General features: G+C 35.3%; 2 protein-coding genes across 4 annotated transcripts; one reads left to right on the forward strand and one right to left on the reverse strand.

The window, feature by feature from the left end:
* The first annotated feature begins 5,480 nt into the window (after positions 1 to 5,480).
* MHX (magnesium/proton exchanger) lies at positions 5,481 to 12,872 on the forward strand. 3 transcript variants are annotated; one of them, XM_059583071.2, is made up of 9 exons: positions 5,481 to 5,650; positions 7,316 to 7,776; positions 8,373 to 8,548; positions 9,100 to 9,218; positions 9,403 to 9,542; positions 10,509 to 10,642; positions 11,075 to 11,291; positions 11,407 to 11,536; positions 12,209 to 12,872. In XM_059583071.2, the coding sequence occupies exons 2-9, from the start codon at positions 7,383 to 7,385 to the stop codon at positions 12,504 to 12,506; spliced, it is 1,608 nt and encodes a 535-aa protein (XP_059439054.2). In that variant the 5' UTR covers positions 5,481 to 5,650; positions 7,316 to 7,382; the 3' UTR covers positions 12,507 to 12,872. The 3 variants fall into 3 exon arrangements, with proteins under 3 accessions (XP_059439054.2, XP_059439055.2, XP_059439056.2); XM_059583072.2 differs by having other exon boundaries at positions 12,085 to 12,349; XM_059583073.2 differs by having other exon boundaries at positions 12,217 to 12,349.
* A 1,387-nt stretch (positions 12,873 to 14,259) lies between these two features.
* On the reverse strand, positions 14,260 to 17,479 carry PHR2 (photolyase/blue-light receptor 2). The gene is made up of 4 exons (XM_059582835.2): positions 16,311 to 17,479; positions 15,019 to 15,248; positions 14,827 to 14,922; positions 14,260 to 14,605 (listed from the first exon to the last, which is right to left on the reverse strand). The coding sequence occupies exons 1-4, from the start codon at positions 17,304 to 17,306 to the stop codon at positions 14,530 to 14,532; spliced, it is 1,398 nt and encodes a 465-aa protein (XP_059438818.1). The 5' UTR covers positions 17,307 to 17,479; the 3' UTR covers positions 14,260 to 14,529.
* Between the last annotated feature and the right edge of the window lie 2,640 nt (positions 17,480 to 20,119).

The following is a 20,119-nucleotide window of genomic DNA, read 5'->3' on the forward strand; positions in this document are numbered from 1 at the left end:
AGAGTAAGAACCCGATGAAATTATACTAAATTTTCAACTATAACATATCACATTTTCAAAACGTTTTAATGCATAAAAAGGGTCTAAATTCCGTAATTTGAGAAAGACGATCCTATATATATATATATATATATATATATATATATATAACCTTTCGTTTTTGTTAAGGTTGGGCCACTAATAACAACCCAAGCCATTAACCCCCTTGCCAGCTTCGAGAATATCTTCATAGTCTATTTATCTTTTAACATATGAAAAACACTTGTATATTTTAATAGCATCACCTTTTTTTAGTGTATTTCTTTCAACAATTTTCTTATTATTAAAAAAAATTATTTGCTTCTTACGTGTTTGAAAAATACAGCTTAAATTTTAAAGAAAGTTTAAATAGCATGTTCTCATCCTACCAACATCTAATTAAGTTGAGGTGTCATTGTCAATCAATTTCTGAATTATTTTATTTTTTGTATAGATTGATTTGAGGGCGGATTGATAATGTTTAGTAAGATGTGAATATCTTATATAACATTATTTTAAGTTTTGTTGACTCAATTGAAAAAACTTTCAATAATATATGAAAAATGCTATACTTATTAAATTTTCTTCTTAAAGTTGGTTTTCAAATGACGTATCACTATTTTTTGAAAATTATTATTTTAAAAAATGTGTTAGGAGATGATGACACATCATTTAAAAACTAATTTTCTTTAAAAAAAAAAAAAAATTGATAAATGATTAGGAAAGAAAACTTTCTGATTAAAATTGACATCCACTAAATCTTAAATTAGTATATAAAATGGATTCAACAAAATCACGTCCGAATCACGTTAAATACATAAATTAACATGACTCTGACATGATTTTGACAAAAAAATTATTTTTAAGTTTTTGTCAAAAGTGCGTTTTGGTAATTTTTAGGCTTTTTAGACCCTTAAAAGCGCTTTTAATTTTTTTACTAAACGATTGCTTTTTTTTTAAACGAATTTTTTGAGTATTAAAAGCACTTTTAAGCCCTTCAAACGCAATCCCAAACAGACAAAAAAAAACCAGAATCCCATCACCGTGAATTCTCACAATATCTTCTTAAGCAAAATGTGTCCTTTGATTTTACGTTTGTCTTTCACACACACACTCTCTCTCTCTCTCTCTCTCTCTCCCAAAAATCTGTCCTTTTGATTTTCTGAACCATTCTTTTTTTTTTTTTACCGCCGGTTAAGAGAATCATTCGCCTGTAGGCTGTAGTTAGAAAGTATATAATGAGATTTTTGTTATTAAAAAAAAAAAAAAAAGAATTTTGTTTAAAGAAGTTAAATGGAAATTGAGTTTTTGAAAGGATAGTGTGACTGTGAGGTTCACCCTTCACGTGAACGAGCTGTAAGAAATCATTCACGAGACTCTCGCCGTAAGATGAAACCTTGCAACTTCTCGATCTGCTATTTAAGAGCAGGACGAATTCCTAAAAGAACACGAAAACGCGTCTTTGATGCACAAATCTGGTGAATGAATTTAATCCTTTCTTTCCATTGAAAAATATCGGATGATATGGTTGATGAAAACTATTCTATTCTATAGAAATATCTCTGTATTATAGTGGAAACTATTCTATTCTACAGAAATATCTCTCTTTATTATAGTGCTTTGTACATACAAGTCATTTAGTTTCTGTCAACTTTATCATCCTTGTTGTTCAATTGGGAAGTATGGATGAAATCCATGCATCTCTCATCTCTCATCTCTCTTCCTAGCTCCAGCTTACCAACTGTAGATCTATTTCCTGCAACTTTAGTCGACCATTATCCAGTATTTGCAAAAGTTTTGTCATTTGCAAAAGTCATCCTTGTTTACAAATAGGTAGGGTTAGATTTGTCTTCCACAATTTTTATAAATGGTAAAACTAACTTGTTTTATGTATTTTACTAGGGTAAGATTGGATAAAGTTTTCCTCCAAACTAGGTCGAAGGAATTTCCTTCAACCTAATCTATAAAAGTGACATGTATCCCTTGAACATGTGAGATGCACATATTTTTTTAATAGCAGAGACAAAGTTGGAATAAATTTTATTAAAAACTCATGTGCATTTGTTATTAAAAAAATGGACACATGTTACTTTTATAGATTAGGTTGAAGGAAATTCCTCCGACCCAGTTTGGAGAAAAACTTTATCCGGTAAGATTTGTCTTCCACAATTTTTATAAGGACAAAAATTTTCTCAAAATCAGTTTAGAGCTGGAAATATTCTCCAACCCATTTAAAATATTTCCAAGTGTCCATAAACATTTAAAACGTTAATCTAAGTTAGTAAAGTGCTATTAATGACCTTAATAATTTAATGTGCGTTTTAAATGTTTATAAATACTTGACACTATTTTAAATAAGTTTGAGAATATTTTCTCCATACTGATTTAGAGGAAATTTTATGTTTTTTTATAAATGGAAAAACTAACTTGTTTCATGTATGTTACTGGTGTAGTTGGTGCTCATGGTTCTAGCAGTGAATATTAGCAATCCCTCTGAACTTATGGGTAACTCTGCGAAGCTGGCTTGGTGGGTGTGCGCCATAGATGATTTGTGACCGCCAATTTGTTTTCCATTGAAAAATGTTATTTAGCATTCTCAATTTTAGTTTGTTTGGGAAGGGATGTTATTGTTTTTTTTAATTTTAAGTCGCATATTTGAATCCATTATAAAGCATCAATAAAACCCCACGGGCTAGTTCACCAATTGTAGGTGCAAATGAACCTTTGCAAAGAGATTACCAATTGTAAAGCATATGAACATCCAAATCCAAATTTGCCATTTGCATCATCATCACACTTCGGAGGATGAGAAGCCATTGGATTCGTTCGTAAGAGGGAATTGACGGCCATCCCCTTGTCACTTGCAAAAGAAACTAAAAAGAACAAATATTTCAAAACATAGGAATATATAAAGATTTCTACCCATTTTCAAGAAACATCAAGAAAAAAATAAAAAATAAAAATACCAAATTATAAAACATGAACAAATATATATATATTTTGAAAAAAAATGTGAATAATATTATTCCATCAAAGAGAGCAACTAGAGCATAGCTCTAACAAAAAAGAGCAGACTGCTCTAAGATTACAATGGGATAGATACATTCAGGAATTTCCTCCATCCAAAAATGTTCCGAGGAACCGGTCTATGGGCTGTCATATTTGCATCCCTCTTAACATGACAGCTCGTCTAATTCCTCATACTCCCCATAATAGATTTGGCATCCTCTACCACCTGACCATAGGGTCTGAAATTAACACCTAGGTCCGCGAATGCTTGAACGACCCAAAACATCAAAATAAATATTCATAGCACATCAAGAACATCAAAATAAATTTTCGGCGACGACGGTAACTTTTTTCTTAACACTTAAAGAGCACAAAAGATTTGATTTTTGCCAAATTCTTACAAAAAAATTTGTTCTTAAATTAAAGCTTGCATTAACGTTCCTATTAAACTATTTCAAATTTGCAATAACTTTGAAATGATTAGAATAACATTAATAAAAAAAAGAATAGCAATTTTAAAATAAAAGGTGAGTAGTTACTTATGGCCACATAGGCTGAGGGACTGCTCTTTTTTTCTTGAATCAATCCCTAGTGATGTGTAACGGAGTTGGATGTTAATATTTTAATATATATAAAATAAAATATTAAAATATTAAAATTTAAATTTAAAAAAACTGGAGTAACCAACAAGCCCAAGAGTGGTTGGCCACCCCAACTGAGCCATTCCGCCACCCCCAAGGGCCGGTTGGGGGTGGCTTCGGCCCAGTTTGAGGACATAAATTTAATTCCATCTTGTCCATCTAATACAAAAATCTTTAGTGGCGTGACTGACGTCTCAGTCTCTCTCTCTCTCTCTCTCAATTTCTCTCTCGGAGAGGAAAAAAAAATGTTTGGTTTGTAAGTTGCAACTGTTCATCTGCTCCCTCTAGCACGTACAAGGTGGTCCAAGCATCTCTCTATTTGCCATTAAAGACCTTCATCTATGGGTTACATATTTTTTGTGGATGTGAATTTCATTTTGTTAAATTACTATTTGTTTCAAAAGTTCAAATTAATAGAAAAAATGTAAATTTAATCATTTAATTATTTAATTAATACTTTCACACTCATTTTCATGTGTGGGTTCAAACTTAATTTTAATAGATGGTTTTTAATATGTGAAATATTTAATTTAAATTGAGTGAATCGATGAAGTTAGGAGTTAGGTTTTGAGTTCAGGACCTTTGACTTTAATATCATGTTAAATCATCACTTGTCATAAAAGTTTAAATTGATGTGAATAAGTAAATTTAATTATTTAATCAATACCTTAACAAATTTACTTATGATTTTGTTAGGAGGGATGACATTTTTTAAAAAAAATTAAAAAATAAGACAAAAGTTGGCCCAAAGTTGGGCAAAATAGTTGGGTCTTTAGTATATTCCTTTTGTTATTTAGTTGTGTATGGTGCAAATGAAGAAATTAGGCTCTTCTAGGATAATTAGAATCCTCTTCGATTCATTTGAATTGGGGAATATTAGTTAGTTATATTGAGAGATACTTTTGTCCCTACAAAAAGTTTAAAAAAAGTTTTTTTTTTTTTTTAAAAAAAAAAAACCTTTAGTCTTCCGCTACATCACTATTGAATTTGTAAAAAGAAATAGTTAAAAAATAATTAAAAGAATAATGTGTAACATGCTTAACAGACAACTATCTGAGACAAAAATTAGCTACAAAATGGTTTGAGCAAATTGGCACAAACTAGTCTATTAAGTTGACATGGATTCATAAAGCATGTGATAAGTACATATTTACTTAATAATGCAATTAAAAAAGGACAAAGTTTTTTAATAGCACGTGTTTTTCATATATTTTTTAATGTACAAAGTTTTCCTCCAAACAAAGTTAGAAGAATTTTTTTTAACATAGTCTATAAAAGTGATATGTGTCCCTTGAACATGTAAGATGCATGTTTTTTTTAATAGTAGAGACAAAATTGGAATAAATTTTATTAAAAACTCATGTGTATCTCACATGTTATTAAAAAAAAAGACACACGTCACTTTTATAGACTAATTTGTAGGAAACTCCTCCAACCCAATTTGGAGGAAAACTTTAGCTATTAAAAAACATCAAATTTTCGCATGTTAAAAAGACAAGTTACTTGTAACTAATCTTTTTCCGCTTACTCACAAAGAAAAAAAGAAAAAAAAATATTTTTCCGCTTATTTGGGGACACATGTGACAACTAAATGAGACTGAATCCAATAAAGTTTCCTCTGACCTAATTTGAGTAATTCTAATTGGCTTACTTGTGTTTTATTAAGAATAATATAATTATTAAAATCATCATTCGATCAAAATTCAATAATAATCAATCATAAGTCCAATGATAATTTTAACGGTTTGATATACGAGTAAAACACAAGTACTCACCCAATTTGGATAGTCCGACGACTCCCACCTTTTTTTCACGCTATTCTTGTTTCCTAAATTAACAAAACGACCAAAGTACCAAACCATCATAAGTTTTGCATTTTCTTCATTTTCTTTCGTACTTCTGGAAAGATATTTCGCCACGTCGTCTCCGGCGCTCCGTCACCGATTCCGACGCAGGCGACCGTTTCGTTGGCGGTTTAAGCGGTGGGTACAGTTGTAATCTCTACTGTTCTTGTTTTTCGATGCTTTTTAAAGTGAAATTGAGGTCGAAGTTTGGTTTGAGTGAAAGATCCATTGGGAATTCCGGGTTTTTCTTTCTTTAGCTTTTTGTTATTTTGTGTTCTTAAATATCGAAATGTAGTTGTTGTTGCATACTTTGTATGCATGTAGATTTATTGCTAAAAATCAATGAGTTTGCATTTGATTTGGTTTGGCTGAAGGGCTTCATCAAGTTAGTAGCTTGGAGTTTATTTATTTTGGTGGGTATTGCCCTATTGAATTGTGGATTTGAATTTCTATTAAAAGATGATATATTGAGCTTAGAAGTGGCAGTTGATAGCCTCGTAGAGTGGCTATCGAATTGGAGCAACCAGTGGCGGAGCCAAGATTAAAGATAGATTTGAATAATAATAATAATAATAATATAATTTTTTGATAAAATAAGACTCATGTAGTAAAACTGTGGTCTTTGGCAAAACTTTTTTGGAGGGTGCTTTTTGTTTTTGTTTAAAAAGTGTTTTGATTTGATATAAAAGTGAAAATAGTTTGAAATGTTTTGAGTGATTTGTTAATGCTTTTCTTTTTTAAGTAGAAAGCACAAAGTTTGGGCAAGAAGCGTTACCAAACGGACTGGAAATTTTTTGAAACCTAGATTGCTTTTTGATAAAGCTGCAAACCACAGGTAGGAAAATGGTATTTAACTCTTTAAAACTGTTGTTATCGAAAACTTAAACAAAATGAAAAAATAAAATAAAAATGTTCAAACAAATCAATAAATTGAAGGGAAAATATCAATCACAGCTTAAATCCAGCATGTTTTCTTATAAGAGGAACACATGAAAGAAAGAAAATCTAATCTCGCATTTTACTATGGCCTAGACTTGGAATTAAGAATTTATTTTAATTGTTGGAACAAACTTTTTTTTAACTAGTGCTAGAATTACCCTGATCTCATTATCACATTGATTCTTATAAATCCCATTCTATTTGGCTTCTAGGAAAAATTGTTAGGTTCTGTTTTGTTGGGTAACAGTGATTTATTACCATTAATGGGCCCATTATTAGAATTCGCATTGTGCACGCTGCATGACCTGAGTAAGAGTTTTGGAAAGTAATGGTGATATGATCATGGGACTTGTGGAAGCTGCCTTGCACAAGGCCACTTGACAACTGTAAAAAGATGCGCCGCAACTGCTTTAATCAGCTATCTTTTAAGCCATATTACCAATGGTAAGAACCAAACGTCTGCAACCTGCACACTGGAGATGGTAGTTTATGTACAACACTGTTCTGGGTAGCAAAATTGTCTTTGTAGTTTGAAGAGATAACACTGGAAGAAGTTGAACCAACAAAACATAAAAGAAAATGAGCCTAGCAATACACAGTTTGAACTTTTGATAAAACAGCTGGGCCAAGGAGGTCATTTGCCCCCTCTCGCTCTCCCCGGCTCCGCCTATGGGAGAGACAGATTTTTCTACATATAGAAAGAAAAAGAAATGCAAAACCTTCCATGCATACTACCCTTTTGGTTTGCTTGATCTAGGAACAGCCATGTTGTAGACTTCTATTTGTGCTCTTTCACTAATCCCTTGATTTTTTTGATTCATGGTCATTCTTACTGATTTGTAGCTAACTGCTTTTGTCTATCAGATATTGTTACTGTTTTCGTGGAGTCATAGATGTTGCATGCTTGAACTGCAATTCAGAGCTTTTTTAGATGGCCTCTGCACATAAGAAAATTGTAGAAAACATAGCTGGTGTTTCCAGCATTCTTGGGCTTGAAAAATGTGAAAGCTACTTGCTATTTCCTGGTGAAACTGCCCTTGGGGATGGTTTTCGGGCCTTATTATATTTTCTAGGTCTGGCTTACTGTTTCATTGGATTGTCTGCTATAACTGCTCGTTTCTTCCGCTCTATGGAAAATGTTGTGAAGCAAACATGGAAAGTGGTAGAGATAGATCCTTCCACTAAAGCTGAAATTGTTAGATATGAAAAGGTGTGGAATTACACGATTGCAGACATTACCCTTCTGGCCTTTGGGACTAGCTTTCCTCAAATATCATTAGCCACTATTGATGCCCTACGAAACATTGGTGACCTGTATGCTGGAGGTTTGTTTTATAACGTTGTTTCTTTCCTTTGTAGAAATGAGAAAATAGTTCCGGAATTAATGCAACTTAGTGAACTATATAACTCTTCAGGATTTGAAATTTATGTTGCATATTCAAGGTCTTATTTTCCTGAACCATACTTCCACGCATACCTCTTCCAACTGATTTATACCGCTCTCCATTATTTTAGGATGACATGTTAGGTAACAGTCCCACTACATCAACAAGCTGTTTATTTTTTAAAATGTGAATAAATTCTCTTCAGATGTCCAGTATATTTGAAGAAACTAGAAATCCCTCTCTCTTCTCCCCCCTTGGGCCTCCCCAGGGATCCTTGATATTTGTGTTTATATGTGTATGACTGCTAAGAGATCTTATAATTTGCTTCTGAAAAATGTGATCCCTCAAATTCCTTCCTCCATTCCACTCAATAAGGGAAATGCACTGAGATATCAGTAATGATGAATGATGTCACTATGTGATTTATTTGTCTTCCTCTTTAAATTGTCTTCTTTTTTTTACTCAGTATATGCATAACATTTGTGATGAATACTTTTCCTAGTTTACATATTTTTGACGTTCTGTATAATATATAGGTTTGGGTCCTGCAACGCTTGTTGGTTCTGCTGCATTCGACCTTTTCCCCATCCATGCTGTTTGTGTTGTAGTTCCAAAAGCTGGAGAGTTGAAAAAGATATCTGATATAGGAGTTTGGCTAGTGGAGCTCTTTTGGTCTTTTTGGGCTTATATTTGGTTGTACATAATATTAGAGGTAATTTAAAGTAATTTTATCCATTTTATGAGTCATCATGATTTTTTTCTTCCTTCTAGCCACAATCATGTTGTACAATATATTTCTTCAGATGAGAGTTCTCATTTAGCTCCTAAATTCTTTGATTTGTAATTTAGGAGAATTTAGAAGAATTTAGGACCTAAATTCTTTGATTTGCAATTAAGTGGTTCTAATATATGCTCCCACAACTTATCAAAAAAATATATATATATGCTCCCATGTGTTTTGGCCAATGGCTATATGTGCATATGCAGTGCCATAAATTGATTTCACATATTCCATGCTAGCCTATGCTCTCAATTATTGGCAATCATCAAAACCACTCATAACTGGTGATATTTGAAATTATAGCCGGGTTCCATTAGATGGGTACGGTATCAATAGGCATAGGAGGTGATGATCTGGTTGTCTTCTTTTGACCACTCTCCATGGAATTGGTATTTTTATACCTCAAAAATGGATGATTACTTTGATTGTGGCTGATATGTATCAAGAACTCTGTAAAGGAAAGACATAACATCATGCTGTAGGTATGGACTCCAAATGTGGTTACACTGTGGGAGGCCTTATTGACGGTACTGCAATTTGGATTGCTGCTGACTCATGCTTATGCTCAAGACAAGCGTTGGCCCTACTTGTCTCTTCCTCTGTATATTCTCTGTCTTTTGATCTTTTGTAGTTTATAAAATTTGGATTTCAAAAAAAAAAAGTTTATAAAATTTGTTTTCCATTATAGGATTTGTGGTGGTCTTTTGTCTTTTGGCTGTAGTTGGTGACTTTATTCTGGTTGGACTACCTTGATTTTCTGACTCTGAGTTTTTCTGTATCTCCAGGGAAAGAACTGAGAGGCCAGAGGACTGGGTGCCGTTGGAAGCCACATCATGCAAGAATGAGTACTCTCAGATAAATTTTGGTGAAGATGAAATCAGCGACATTGTTGATATTTTCTCCATTCATTCAACAAGTGAAACGGGTATGTGTCTGACATGCCTAAATGTGATAAAATGTTCTAATTAAGGTAATGAAATTTATGGCCTGAAACTTTCTTAAAGTCTTCAATATGAAGTGGAACCATTTCTTTTTACATTTAACAAGAGAAATGTGACTTGTTTTGGGTGGAATGGTTTGCTAGTACTGCAATTTAAGTTTCGTTTTTCTCATAAATGATCTAAGATTTGGATTTGATTTTGGAATTGTTATAGGATATGATGATTTAGGTGAAACCTTAATCTTTTCTTTCTGGTCTGAGATCTTAGAGGTGCTTATTTAGGAAAAAGATGAATGGATTGAAGGGTAATGGAGTCATGTATTTTGATAAGAATGAAAGCGGTAACTTAATATATCGTCCATGTATATTACATGGATATTGTACGTGATCAGAGGACTATGGCCAAGTGTTTTGTAGAGCCAGGTCTACATCCATCAACATTGATTTTCATTGGTACAGGACCAATCATAATCATCTAATTTATTAGCTATCAGAAGCATTCACTTCTCTTATATTACACCAAGAATAAGGCTCAAGAACTCCTTTATTTGATAGGCGTTTTGATATTTGGTTTCATTTGCTTGCTTGTCCATTTTTTTTTTTTTTGCTTTGCTTTGTTAGGGTATTCAATGGCCTAAACCTTAGGAAGAGAAAATTGGAAACAGATGTTTTGCATTGTGTTTATTGTAAGAAGAGCAGGGAGATAAAGAAGGATGAGTAAGCTCCTTCCAATTAGGGATAATATGACTAAGTCTGGACGAGTGTCTGCAAAATTGGATTAAATTTCAAGTATTCAAAACCCATGAAAATGTGCGAGGGAAAAAGAATGAGACACAATTACTTCTGTAATACAGTGCTTTGTCATGCATCATAATGTTATGGGACTTTCTATTTGTCTAACATCTTTTAAACCAAATTTTAGATTTTCCACCTTGAAGTTTATGTATGCAGGTCAAGCGTATAAAAAAGTGCCTGGAACTTATGATGTTGCTGAATGCTCCAACAATGATATCCAGAACAAGATCAGTTTAGAAGATTCTCATGTGCTCAAACTTTGGAAACAGCAATTCATGGATGCACTCACGGTATCATATTTCATGCCTTATATGTTGAATGCTTTAAAAAACATCTTAGTTTACATACTGCACCTCTTCTTTTCCCTTGTTCAACAGCATTAACCAAAGTACCTTTTGGAGTGCAACTTCCTTTGAATCATCTTCTCATTTGATTAGTTTGAAAGAGTGTATAGAATCTTACCTCACTGATTTAAACATCTAATGCCTGCCTTTAGCTTTCATATTTTAAATTACTGGCTAGAGATATGGATCGTGTGAATTATATTAGGTTGGTTTGGAGCCTGGTACTTTTTGTTTACATGCATTAGTTGGGTGATCACAGGAATGTGTAGATTTGACCTTTTCAATTTACTTCTACTGTATTATATTTACGTTTAATATTTTATACCTCCCAAGTATCATCATTATTTTCTGGTGGATAATTATTAGTTCCCTGAACAGTTGGAAAGCACAGAATCAAGAAAATGGAACAATGTCTATCTGCGACTAGCAAGAGTTTCCTGGCAGTTGCTTCTTGTACCATGGAGACTTCTTTTTGCTTTTGTGCCTCCTTACCAGATTGTCCATGGTTGGATTGCCTTCATCTGCTCTCTCATTTTCATCAGTGGGATAGCTTACATTGTAACTGAGCTGACAGATCTTATAAGTTGTGTCACAGGTTTTCTTCCTCTCTAAACATAAAAATCCCAGCTCCCTTTATGTGGTTGATGACAAATATAACTTTGCTTAAAATAAAACCAACATCCCTTTTTTTATGTTATATGTTCTTTCAGGAATAAATGCATATGTCATAGCATTTACAGCATTAGCAGGTGGAACTTCATGGCCAGACTTGGTGGCAAGTAAGATTGCTGCTGAACGTCAGATAACAGCGGATTCTGCCATTGCAAACATCACTTGCAGGTGTCACTCAAAAGTCAAATCCAATTTTAGGCCTCTTTTACATATTAATATTAGGATGTGGGATAGAAACCTGAATCTTTCAAGGAGGACGTTTCTGGATGATATTCCAATGGTTAAACTGAAGAAATTTTCTACCCTTTCAAGTTTCTTTTAAGCGGTTGAATACGATTCACCAGGGTAGACGTTACACGTTACTTGTTAAATGTCATTTGTGATCGCTACTCCTCATCTCATGAGAATTAAGCGAGGACACACGCCCCATTCATGAGAACCAGCAGAGACAATACTGTATATAATTGAACTCTATTCTTCTGTGTTGGTTCTCATCAAAGTCTATTACTCTTGAAAAAAAAAAACCCTTAAACCACAATGTGACTATTGGTATTTGAGTGATTTGGTCAAGTAGTCGAATTAGTCAATGTGAGATATAAAACTCTAGATGGTGCTGCTCCCATTTCATTCTTCTCTAGAATTCTATTTTTAAGTTTTATTTTCAAACAGAAAGTTGTAGTTTGTCCTATTCTCTTCATATGTTTGACCCTTTTCAGTCCAAGGAGGGAGGGGGGAGCAAGTGTTGCAAAGGTCCATGAGGAAAGACTCAATTCACTGGCCAAGCTAGTGGATGCTATTCTAATGCAGAGGCAGTGGCATTTTACCTTTTTCTTTTTGCAGCAATTCAGTGAATATATATGTTGGCATCGGCATTCCGTGGCTGATTGATACGGCATACAATTTCATCGCATATAGAGAACCGCTGCGGATCAATAATGCAGAGGGACTGAGCTTCTCTTTGCTTGTTTTCTTCTCTACTTCTGTAGGGTGCATTGCTGTTCTGGTATTTAGGCGTCTAACATTGGGAGCAGAGCTGGGAGGGCCAAGGCATTGGGCCTGGATTACCTGCGTGTACTTCATGTTGCTTTGGATTATTTTCGTTGTGCTGTCTTCCCTCAAAGTTTCAGGCATCATATGAAAAGAAATTATCAATGTTTCTTTTCTATCTGGTACCTTTTTTTTATTTCTGGGACAAAACTTGAAGACTCCTATAATATGCGCGGCTTTCTGTGCTGCTTTCACCCTCTACATGAAGTGTATACTGTGTATTACTACAAGATCATATTCCTATTGCTGGATGGCGAGCATTGATAATTTTGATCAAGCCGGGACAAATGGAAGTCCACCATTGCCATTCTTTTAGAAGACAATAGTCTTAGAAGATATATGTTTCTTTTGCTAAGATATGTTGTATACATGACAAGGTGGCCCAAAGATTTGTTGAGTAAAATTGCTCTGTAATTTTTCACCATTGGTAAAGTCAGAATGACCAAAGGTCATTTTTTCCCGGACTTCCACCTCCGAAACATCGGAGGTAAATTCAGGTGAAAATGAGATTGAAGTTTGTTAGCATTCACATCTGGCTCAAAAAAAGTTTAGCTAAATTTAGCCAAAATATCACCTTTTTTTTTTCTTCTATTTTAACTATCCACTTTTTTAAAATACCTATACTCGGCTCAGTATTTTATCTATTCACTTCCACTATTCTATTTAAGTATTTTTTTTTTATTCTTTCTTTAACAATCATATATTTTTAAACTTTGTCATTTTTTAACGGTCGTATTTTTATAAATTTGTCTTTTTTTAATGATCATATTTTTTTAAAAAAAAATATATTTTTCTAACGGTCATATTTTTTTTTTCTAATTGTCATATTTAAGAAAAACAAATGAAGCATTTAATACCAAGAATACAAAACGAAACGAGAATACAAAACCAAATCTGGGCCGTGTTTGGTTGCTGAGGAACTGTAGGAAAAGAAAAGAAACTGAAACAAGAACAATAGACATTTCCCTCGAATTTTAAAGCCCAGAAAAGAAACAAGTCCACTCGCGTTACCAGTCCAGCTCATTCAAGCTAATTTTTCTGAATATTCAAAGACAACCATAATCATTACACGTTGCAAAGTATTACTCAAGTCCCATTTTCTCCTCCTTTATTTCTCAGCAACCAAACAGAAACAGGGTAGCATGTGTGTGTGGAGATAGAGGGATGAAGATGACCAGTTTGCTGAGAATGGGTCCGACTGTGCGACACTGGAGATGAACGCGGGAAGAGAAAGAGGGAGGTGGCTGACTTTCATTGAGATGATAAAATAGTTTTTTTTATTAGAAGAGAGATAAAATAAGGAATTTTTTATTAATATATGATATACATTGTTGAGCTACAGGTAGCTGGTCAACAATCTGATGGCCACTTTATTGAGCTAAATGTGAATGCTTTTTTAAATGAAGACAATCCATGAACCATAGACATCCTCCCCAATCAAACCACGCATGGACCGGGCTCTGTATTCTCTCTCTCTCCAATTGGATGCCAATTTGGTGAAAGGATATTACTTGAATATGTATTAGAACCCATCAGGAATTAATATCGAAGCTTTGGTGGATGAGGCTGGGCCAGACTAACTTTCAAAATCAGGTCACCTAAACTTCAATGTACATTCATAAATCAATAATTAAAATATGGCCTTCAAGATCAAGAAGCCCTCATAATTCAAGTTATTGGGAGTTAAATTGTTTAAAGCACCCACGAATGAGAGATCAAGTGGAAACTAAATTTATATTGCTTCCATAAACGTGTGTATGAGAGGTGAAACTACAAATTATATAGAATTTCATTCATTGGTGATTGAACCATATATTTCCATGAATATAAAGATGAAAAAAATGTACGAGAAGCAGAGCCAAAAGGATCTGTTATTCACAAGAGGGCACATGAACACAGAAAATGTTTAGAAGGGCAAAACTAGCCATCTTTAGAACAAATAAAAGTTTTCATATTCAATCATTTATTTGGCAGCCAGAAAAGTACAAGGAACAACTCTTTCAAACAAGCCTACTCCAACATCTAACAGCTACATCTTGGAAAATTATAAAGAAGCACAAGCAGCCGACATCCCAGAACAAATTTTCCTTTTAATTTGCAGGTCATTTTCGTGCTTATGCAAGGGCACCCGTACAAGCTGTGGCTGGGGCAGCTTCAAGCTGTTTTGAACTGTATTTCTTGGTAATGAATCTGCAATTAACCGATGAAAGTAAAACATTAGTATGCTTGAGAGAAATTAAACTGACATGATTCAACTTCAATTAAGCCCACTCGATTTCCTTAGTCTTCTTAGAAACCAAAGGTATACGGATTCAAATATGAGAGCCAAAAGGCATGGCAGGTTTATAAATGCCAAGGAAACGTGAGATACTATTGTTAGTGCAAACCAAGCATTATGGTCAGTAAGTTACCTGAAGAAATCCCTCCACATCAACTCAAACATCAACCAGTTCATTCCAGTATCAGGTGAGCCACCATCATCCCGGTTTGAGGAAGCAGAAATAGTTCTAGCAATCATATAATATCATCGAATAGTGAGTACATAACATATTAGTTTAAAAAAATTGCAGCATCATCAAAAAGAAAGCTAGAGTGAGACACACCTGGTAGCCGTTTTCTTTAGCTCATCAAACATAGAGCGGGGAGAGAGGCATCCCATGGCTAGCCATGGAGAAATTTTGCACGAAAAGTTAGCACCATATATGCTGTCATTGCTGCCATCCTTGGTCCCCTTGGGTGGTTGTGCTTGGCACTCAGCTGCAAATTTTTGAAGCCTCTGAAGTGCTTCAGTCTCACCTCCCACCATGGAAGCATTGGCAGCTGGCTTTCCATCCTACAGGAAATGACAATAATGTAACCGAGTTATTTTTCTATGGAAATAATGATTATGGAATACTAGTGGCAACATGCGTCATGAAAAACAATAACGTCTGCAGTTTAGAGGAGTATGACAAGTTAAAAAATAGCAAAATAATAATAAAAGCAAATCAACACAGAAGATCTAATATGTTGGTGAAGAATTATGTTAAGGGATGAAAAATTTGTAAAGTCATGAGTTTGATGCAAATGCACCCAACCCAAGCACATCCTATACAATCTATAACAACTACTACTGCTGAGGGCAAAGTATGTGATTATAAGCAGTAAACCTGAATTATAAATACAGGCTTGTGGTTACCTGGAAAAACCTTTTGTGATCCAGAAAAAAAGACCTTCATACTTCAGCTAAATTTTCAAGGCAAAAGCATAAAAATTAAGGAAGCGAGATCTAATAAAAAAGTAGAGGATCTAAGGCCATTGTACCCAGAGGAGTACCATGTATTAGGAGACATCCAAGCTTCATACGTAAAGAGTTTAGAGCACAAGAAAACCTCTCACATTTCAACTCAATATAATCAAGCAATCCATTCTCTCATTTCCAAGTGTACGCGGTCCATTGCATTTTCATCCTCATTATGCATATACTTCCCAAGTAGCATTTGTTTCACAAGGTTTGACCATTAGTTGTGATGCATATTGATTCACACATCATAATTATTGTATTCTAGCATTTCACACATCATAGTTAATGATGAAAAAAGTATCACTTTATGATTCCCATTGAATGTAATACCATTCTCTCTTTTCTGAAGACTATTATCTTATAAAACGTTAAAAACAGGAGTCAACCATCAAGAAGATGCTTGCATAAAATTGTTCACGCTTTCAATTCCCTCTTCTCATTATATCCTGCTAAAAAAACTTAACCGTTTATCCTTAAATCACAAAACCGACATAAAAAAAATTCAAATTAACAGAAACAATGTGATCAAACCAAAACATCCAAAGAAACCACTCCATAACTAGCACAGCACCCAAGACACATGTATAACAGAAAGGAAAACCGAAGTCCTACCTGACCCATGGTCGCCGATGGGTTAAGCCCCAAATCCACCAATGAAGGAATATCCCCGGGCTCCACATCACCACGAGCAGGCATCCCCTTCACTTGATCCAATGCCTCAATAGTCTTCCTCACGTCCAAGCTCTTCACTTTCTCCCTAAACCCACCGTAGTTTGCCGGCATATCTTCCAGCTTAAACGGCAAATCGTCAAGATGGTACAAAGTACTACCCCAGAAGTACTTGATCTCCACACTCTCATCCTTCATCGCCGCCTCAATCTTCTCCTCTGCCTTTACCTCGTCGTGCGAGACCTCTCTGTGAGCATACACAGCGTCAGCACCTACCGCCTTCGCCAACTCAGCCAAGACCGTCTCGGGCTTCCCAACCCTCACCACCAGGTCCGACCCTTTTGCCTGGAGGTTCTTCCTGAGGTCCGAAACCGACTCGATCAAGAATGAGGCGCGGTACGGCCCGGTCTTGTCGAACCCAGAAGACGATTTCCCGTAGTCTCTCGGGTCGAAGCAGTACACAGGCAAGACCGACATGGCCTCGTTGTTCGCGGTGTTGAGGCATTCATTGTCGTGGACGCGAAGATCGTTGCGGAACCAAACGATGGCAGCTCGACGAATTCCAGCTCCGTTGGAAGGGTCCAAGGGGCGGCGAGGACCGAGAGAGAGAGGGTTTTGGAGGGGATTGGCTGAGATTGTGGACTTGAATGATAGTTTGGAGGGAGTGGGAGAGAGGGAGGTGGCGGAGAGAGAGAGGTGGGCGAGGGAGGAGGCTTGGGTTGGGACCTTGACCTTGCTTGGTTGGTGGGAAAACAAGGATTGGATTTTGGGTTGGAGCGTGAACGGGGTGGGGAGGATTGTAGAGAGAGAAAGAGAGAGCGAAGCCGTGGCAAATGGAAGTGCGGTGGTTTGGTCTTTGCAGGGTACAATGGCAAGTGGGTTTTGTTCTTCCGAGGATTTGGCTTCTGGGTTTTCAAGGTTTTGGGTGTTGGGATCCATTTTTTGATTGGGTTTTGGAGGAAAAATGGAGAAGATGGGTTGCAGATAAGGGATGGTGTCTCCTCCGCTGGTCTGGTTTATTTGTCGCTGTTGTTGTGCGAGAGATTGTGAAGGTTATCTCGTCATAAGAGGAGGGTTTTAAAGCAAAAATACTTTGTCAATTGTGTGTGTTTGTTTAATTATTTCTCCAACTTGTGGCTGCAGCCTGCACCTAACCTTTTTCCACTAACTTTCAAGTTTCAACCCTCTTTAGCCTTCGGTCTTTACTGGGTATTTTTAAGAATACACCTTGGGGTTGGTAGGATTCAGAACATAGGATGCAGCGATTTTTCTTGGTAGGTACATCATTTTTAAATGAGTAACTATAAAATAAAAAGTTATACTATACCCTTCATTCCACTACTATTCTTCATTACATTGATTTATCGCATTCATATCATACTGGTTAATGTTGAGTATTTTAAACTGATTTTTTTTTTTAAACAATTGAAAACACGTCATGTCAGTAAGTTTCATAATTGGGTGTGAAGAATAACATTATTCTCTTAAAAAAAAAAAAAGGTTGATGAGTACTTATACATCAGCCGAGTCATTCTCTTATTTAAAATGAATAATTTTATTTTTCACATTTATTTATTACACTTATTTTATACCAATTGACTTTGCATATTTTAAGTAATTTTTTATGTCAGTTACTCAAAATACGTCACGTCAATCCATGTAAAATAAATGTGATAAATAGCAGACTAAAATTACTCTTGTAAAATTTCTACACACTAAAAAAATGCAGAACTGCAGATTTGTTTATTTAGAAATGTTGTTGGACTAGCAAGTAACCATTTGGGTAACTGTATTTGTTTCTTTACTTTGAAAAAGCATATGACTGCTGGAATTTTGACCAACTAAAATTCATCACCAGAACAAGATTCTTTCCTACATTTCATTTACTGGTCATCACTGGAAGCTTAGATCTTGGGAAGTATAGCCCCAGGCTCCCAGCTATGTGGTTGATGGTTTGGTGTAATGTCAACATTAGTTGTGAGAGACAACAATGATACAATGCTTCATATTTTCTTTCGTCTGGATGTGGAGACACTGAATAATATTAGCATTAATGATTTAATCATGATGCAATGGCTTTTAATAAATCCACATGTATTGACAAGTGACAACCCACAATTAGGGACCGTGATGTCCTACCAGCAAAGATTCTTATTAGAAAAATTTCGTTAATCATTTTTGTAATTATATTTTTAAACTTTAAAAGTGTCAATTTAGTGGTGTTAAAATTTTCAATACATCATTTCTTTCTTTAAAGGGGGAAATTTGCAAAGATTTAGGCGTTAGTTAGAATTTAAAGAAAGTATGATTGCAAAAATAATAAAAAAATTAGGGCAATAAGGAAAGTTTTTCCTTCTTATTATCTTTGTTCTTTTTTTTTTGAATAAATCTCATAAGACTTTCATTAATATCTTGGACAAAACAATTACTCTTCCAAAACAATATCACTGATACAAGGAGGAGTTTTCTCAATCCAAAACGTATCTATGACTTGTTTAATGGGTGAAGATAAACACAGTGCGCACGCCGGCAAATTAAAAAAAAAAAATTGTCTGGCGTGCTTAGCACGCTGGCATTGTGTGAATCACGGTCCCTTGTTTAATAGCCACTTGGGCTAAAACATGAGCTGCTCTATTCGCTTCCCGATTGACATGTTGTATTTGCCAATTGGGAAAACAATCTAGAATCACTAGGACATCGTCCACAAGCTGCCCAAAATGACTCACATCCCAGCCTCGCGATAGGATAGCGTCAATGACCTGCTTGGCATCTCCTCAATAATAATATGGGTTAAATACCTCAAACCCCCATAGGGTTTACCAACTTTATTTTTTCCTTCCTGGGGTTTCATTTTTATCACAGAAGTCCCCTGGGGTTTTGATAAATGACCAATTTAGTCCATCCGTTAGTTGACCGTTAAAACTGATACGTGGACCAATCAGATGTTGACACGTGGCACCTATTTAATTTTTTTAATTTTTTTTAAATTAAAAAAAAAAAGAGGAAAAAACTAGGGGTGGTCGAGCCACCCCCTTGGCCATTTGGGGGTGGCTTGGCCACCCCTTTGGCCATGGGGATGGCCAGGCCACCCCCATCTGGCCGGATGGGGGTGGCCGCACCATTGGGGGTGGTTTCGGCCACCCCCTTGGAGCCCAAGGGGCCACCCCCAAATGGCCAAGAGCCACCCCCAGTTTTTTCCTTTTCTTTCTTTTTTTTTTTTAATTTAAAAAAAAATTAAATAAGTGCCACGTGTCAACATTTGATTGGTCCACGTGTCAGTCTTAATGGTCAACTAACGGATGGACTAAATTTGTCCTTTATCAAAACCCCTGAGGGGTCCTGTGATAAAAATGAAATTCCATGAGAGAAAAAATAAAATTGACAAACTCTAGGGGAGTATGAGGAATTTACCCCTAATAATATTTTGGAAACCTTGGTCACGGCAGCAATTGCTCTATTCTTAATTTTGGAGGAAAGGTATATGAGAGGAGGCTTTCAGCCTGTTCGGGAAAGAGTCATAGCCCATGTTATTACTCCTATATTCTCTCCTCTTTGTGCAAGAAATGGCAGAATCCGAATCCCACAATTAGATCGGACAACTAGTGCTACAGTGAGATGTTGTTTGTTCAGGATTTCGTTAAGCACATTCTCTTATTATCGGACTCTGACAAAGCTTTTAAAATTATTATTAAATTAAAATTCAATAAATAAGACTCGGAGAGTGAAAGTGTGTAATAATACTTATTATTATT

Source organism: Corylus avellana, chromosome 1 (genome assembly GCF_965113065.1).
Source record: "Corylus avellana chromosome 1, dhCorAvel1.hap1.2, whole genome shotgun sequence".
In the NCBI taxonomy this organism is placed as follows: domain Eukaryota; kingdom Viridiplantae; phylum Streptophyta; class Magnoliopsida; order Fagales; family Betulaceae; genus Corylus; species Corylus avellana.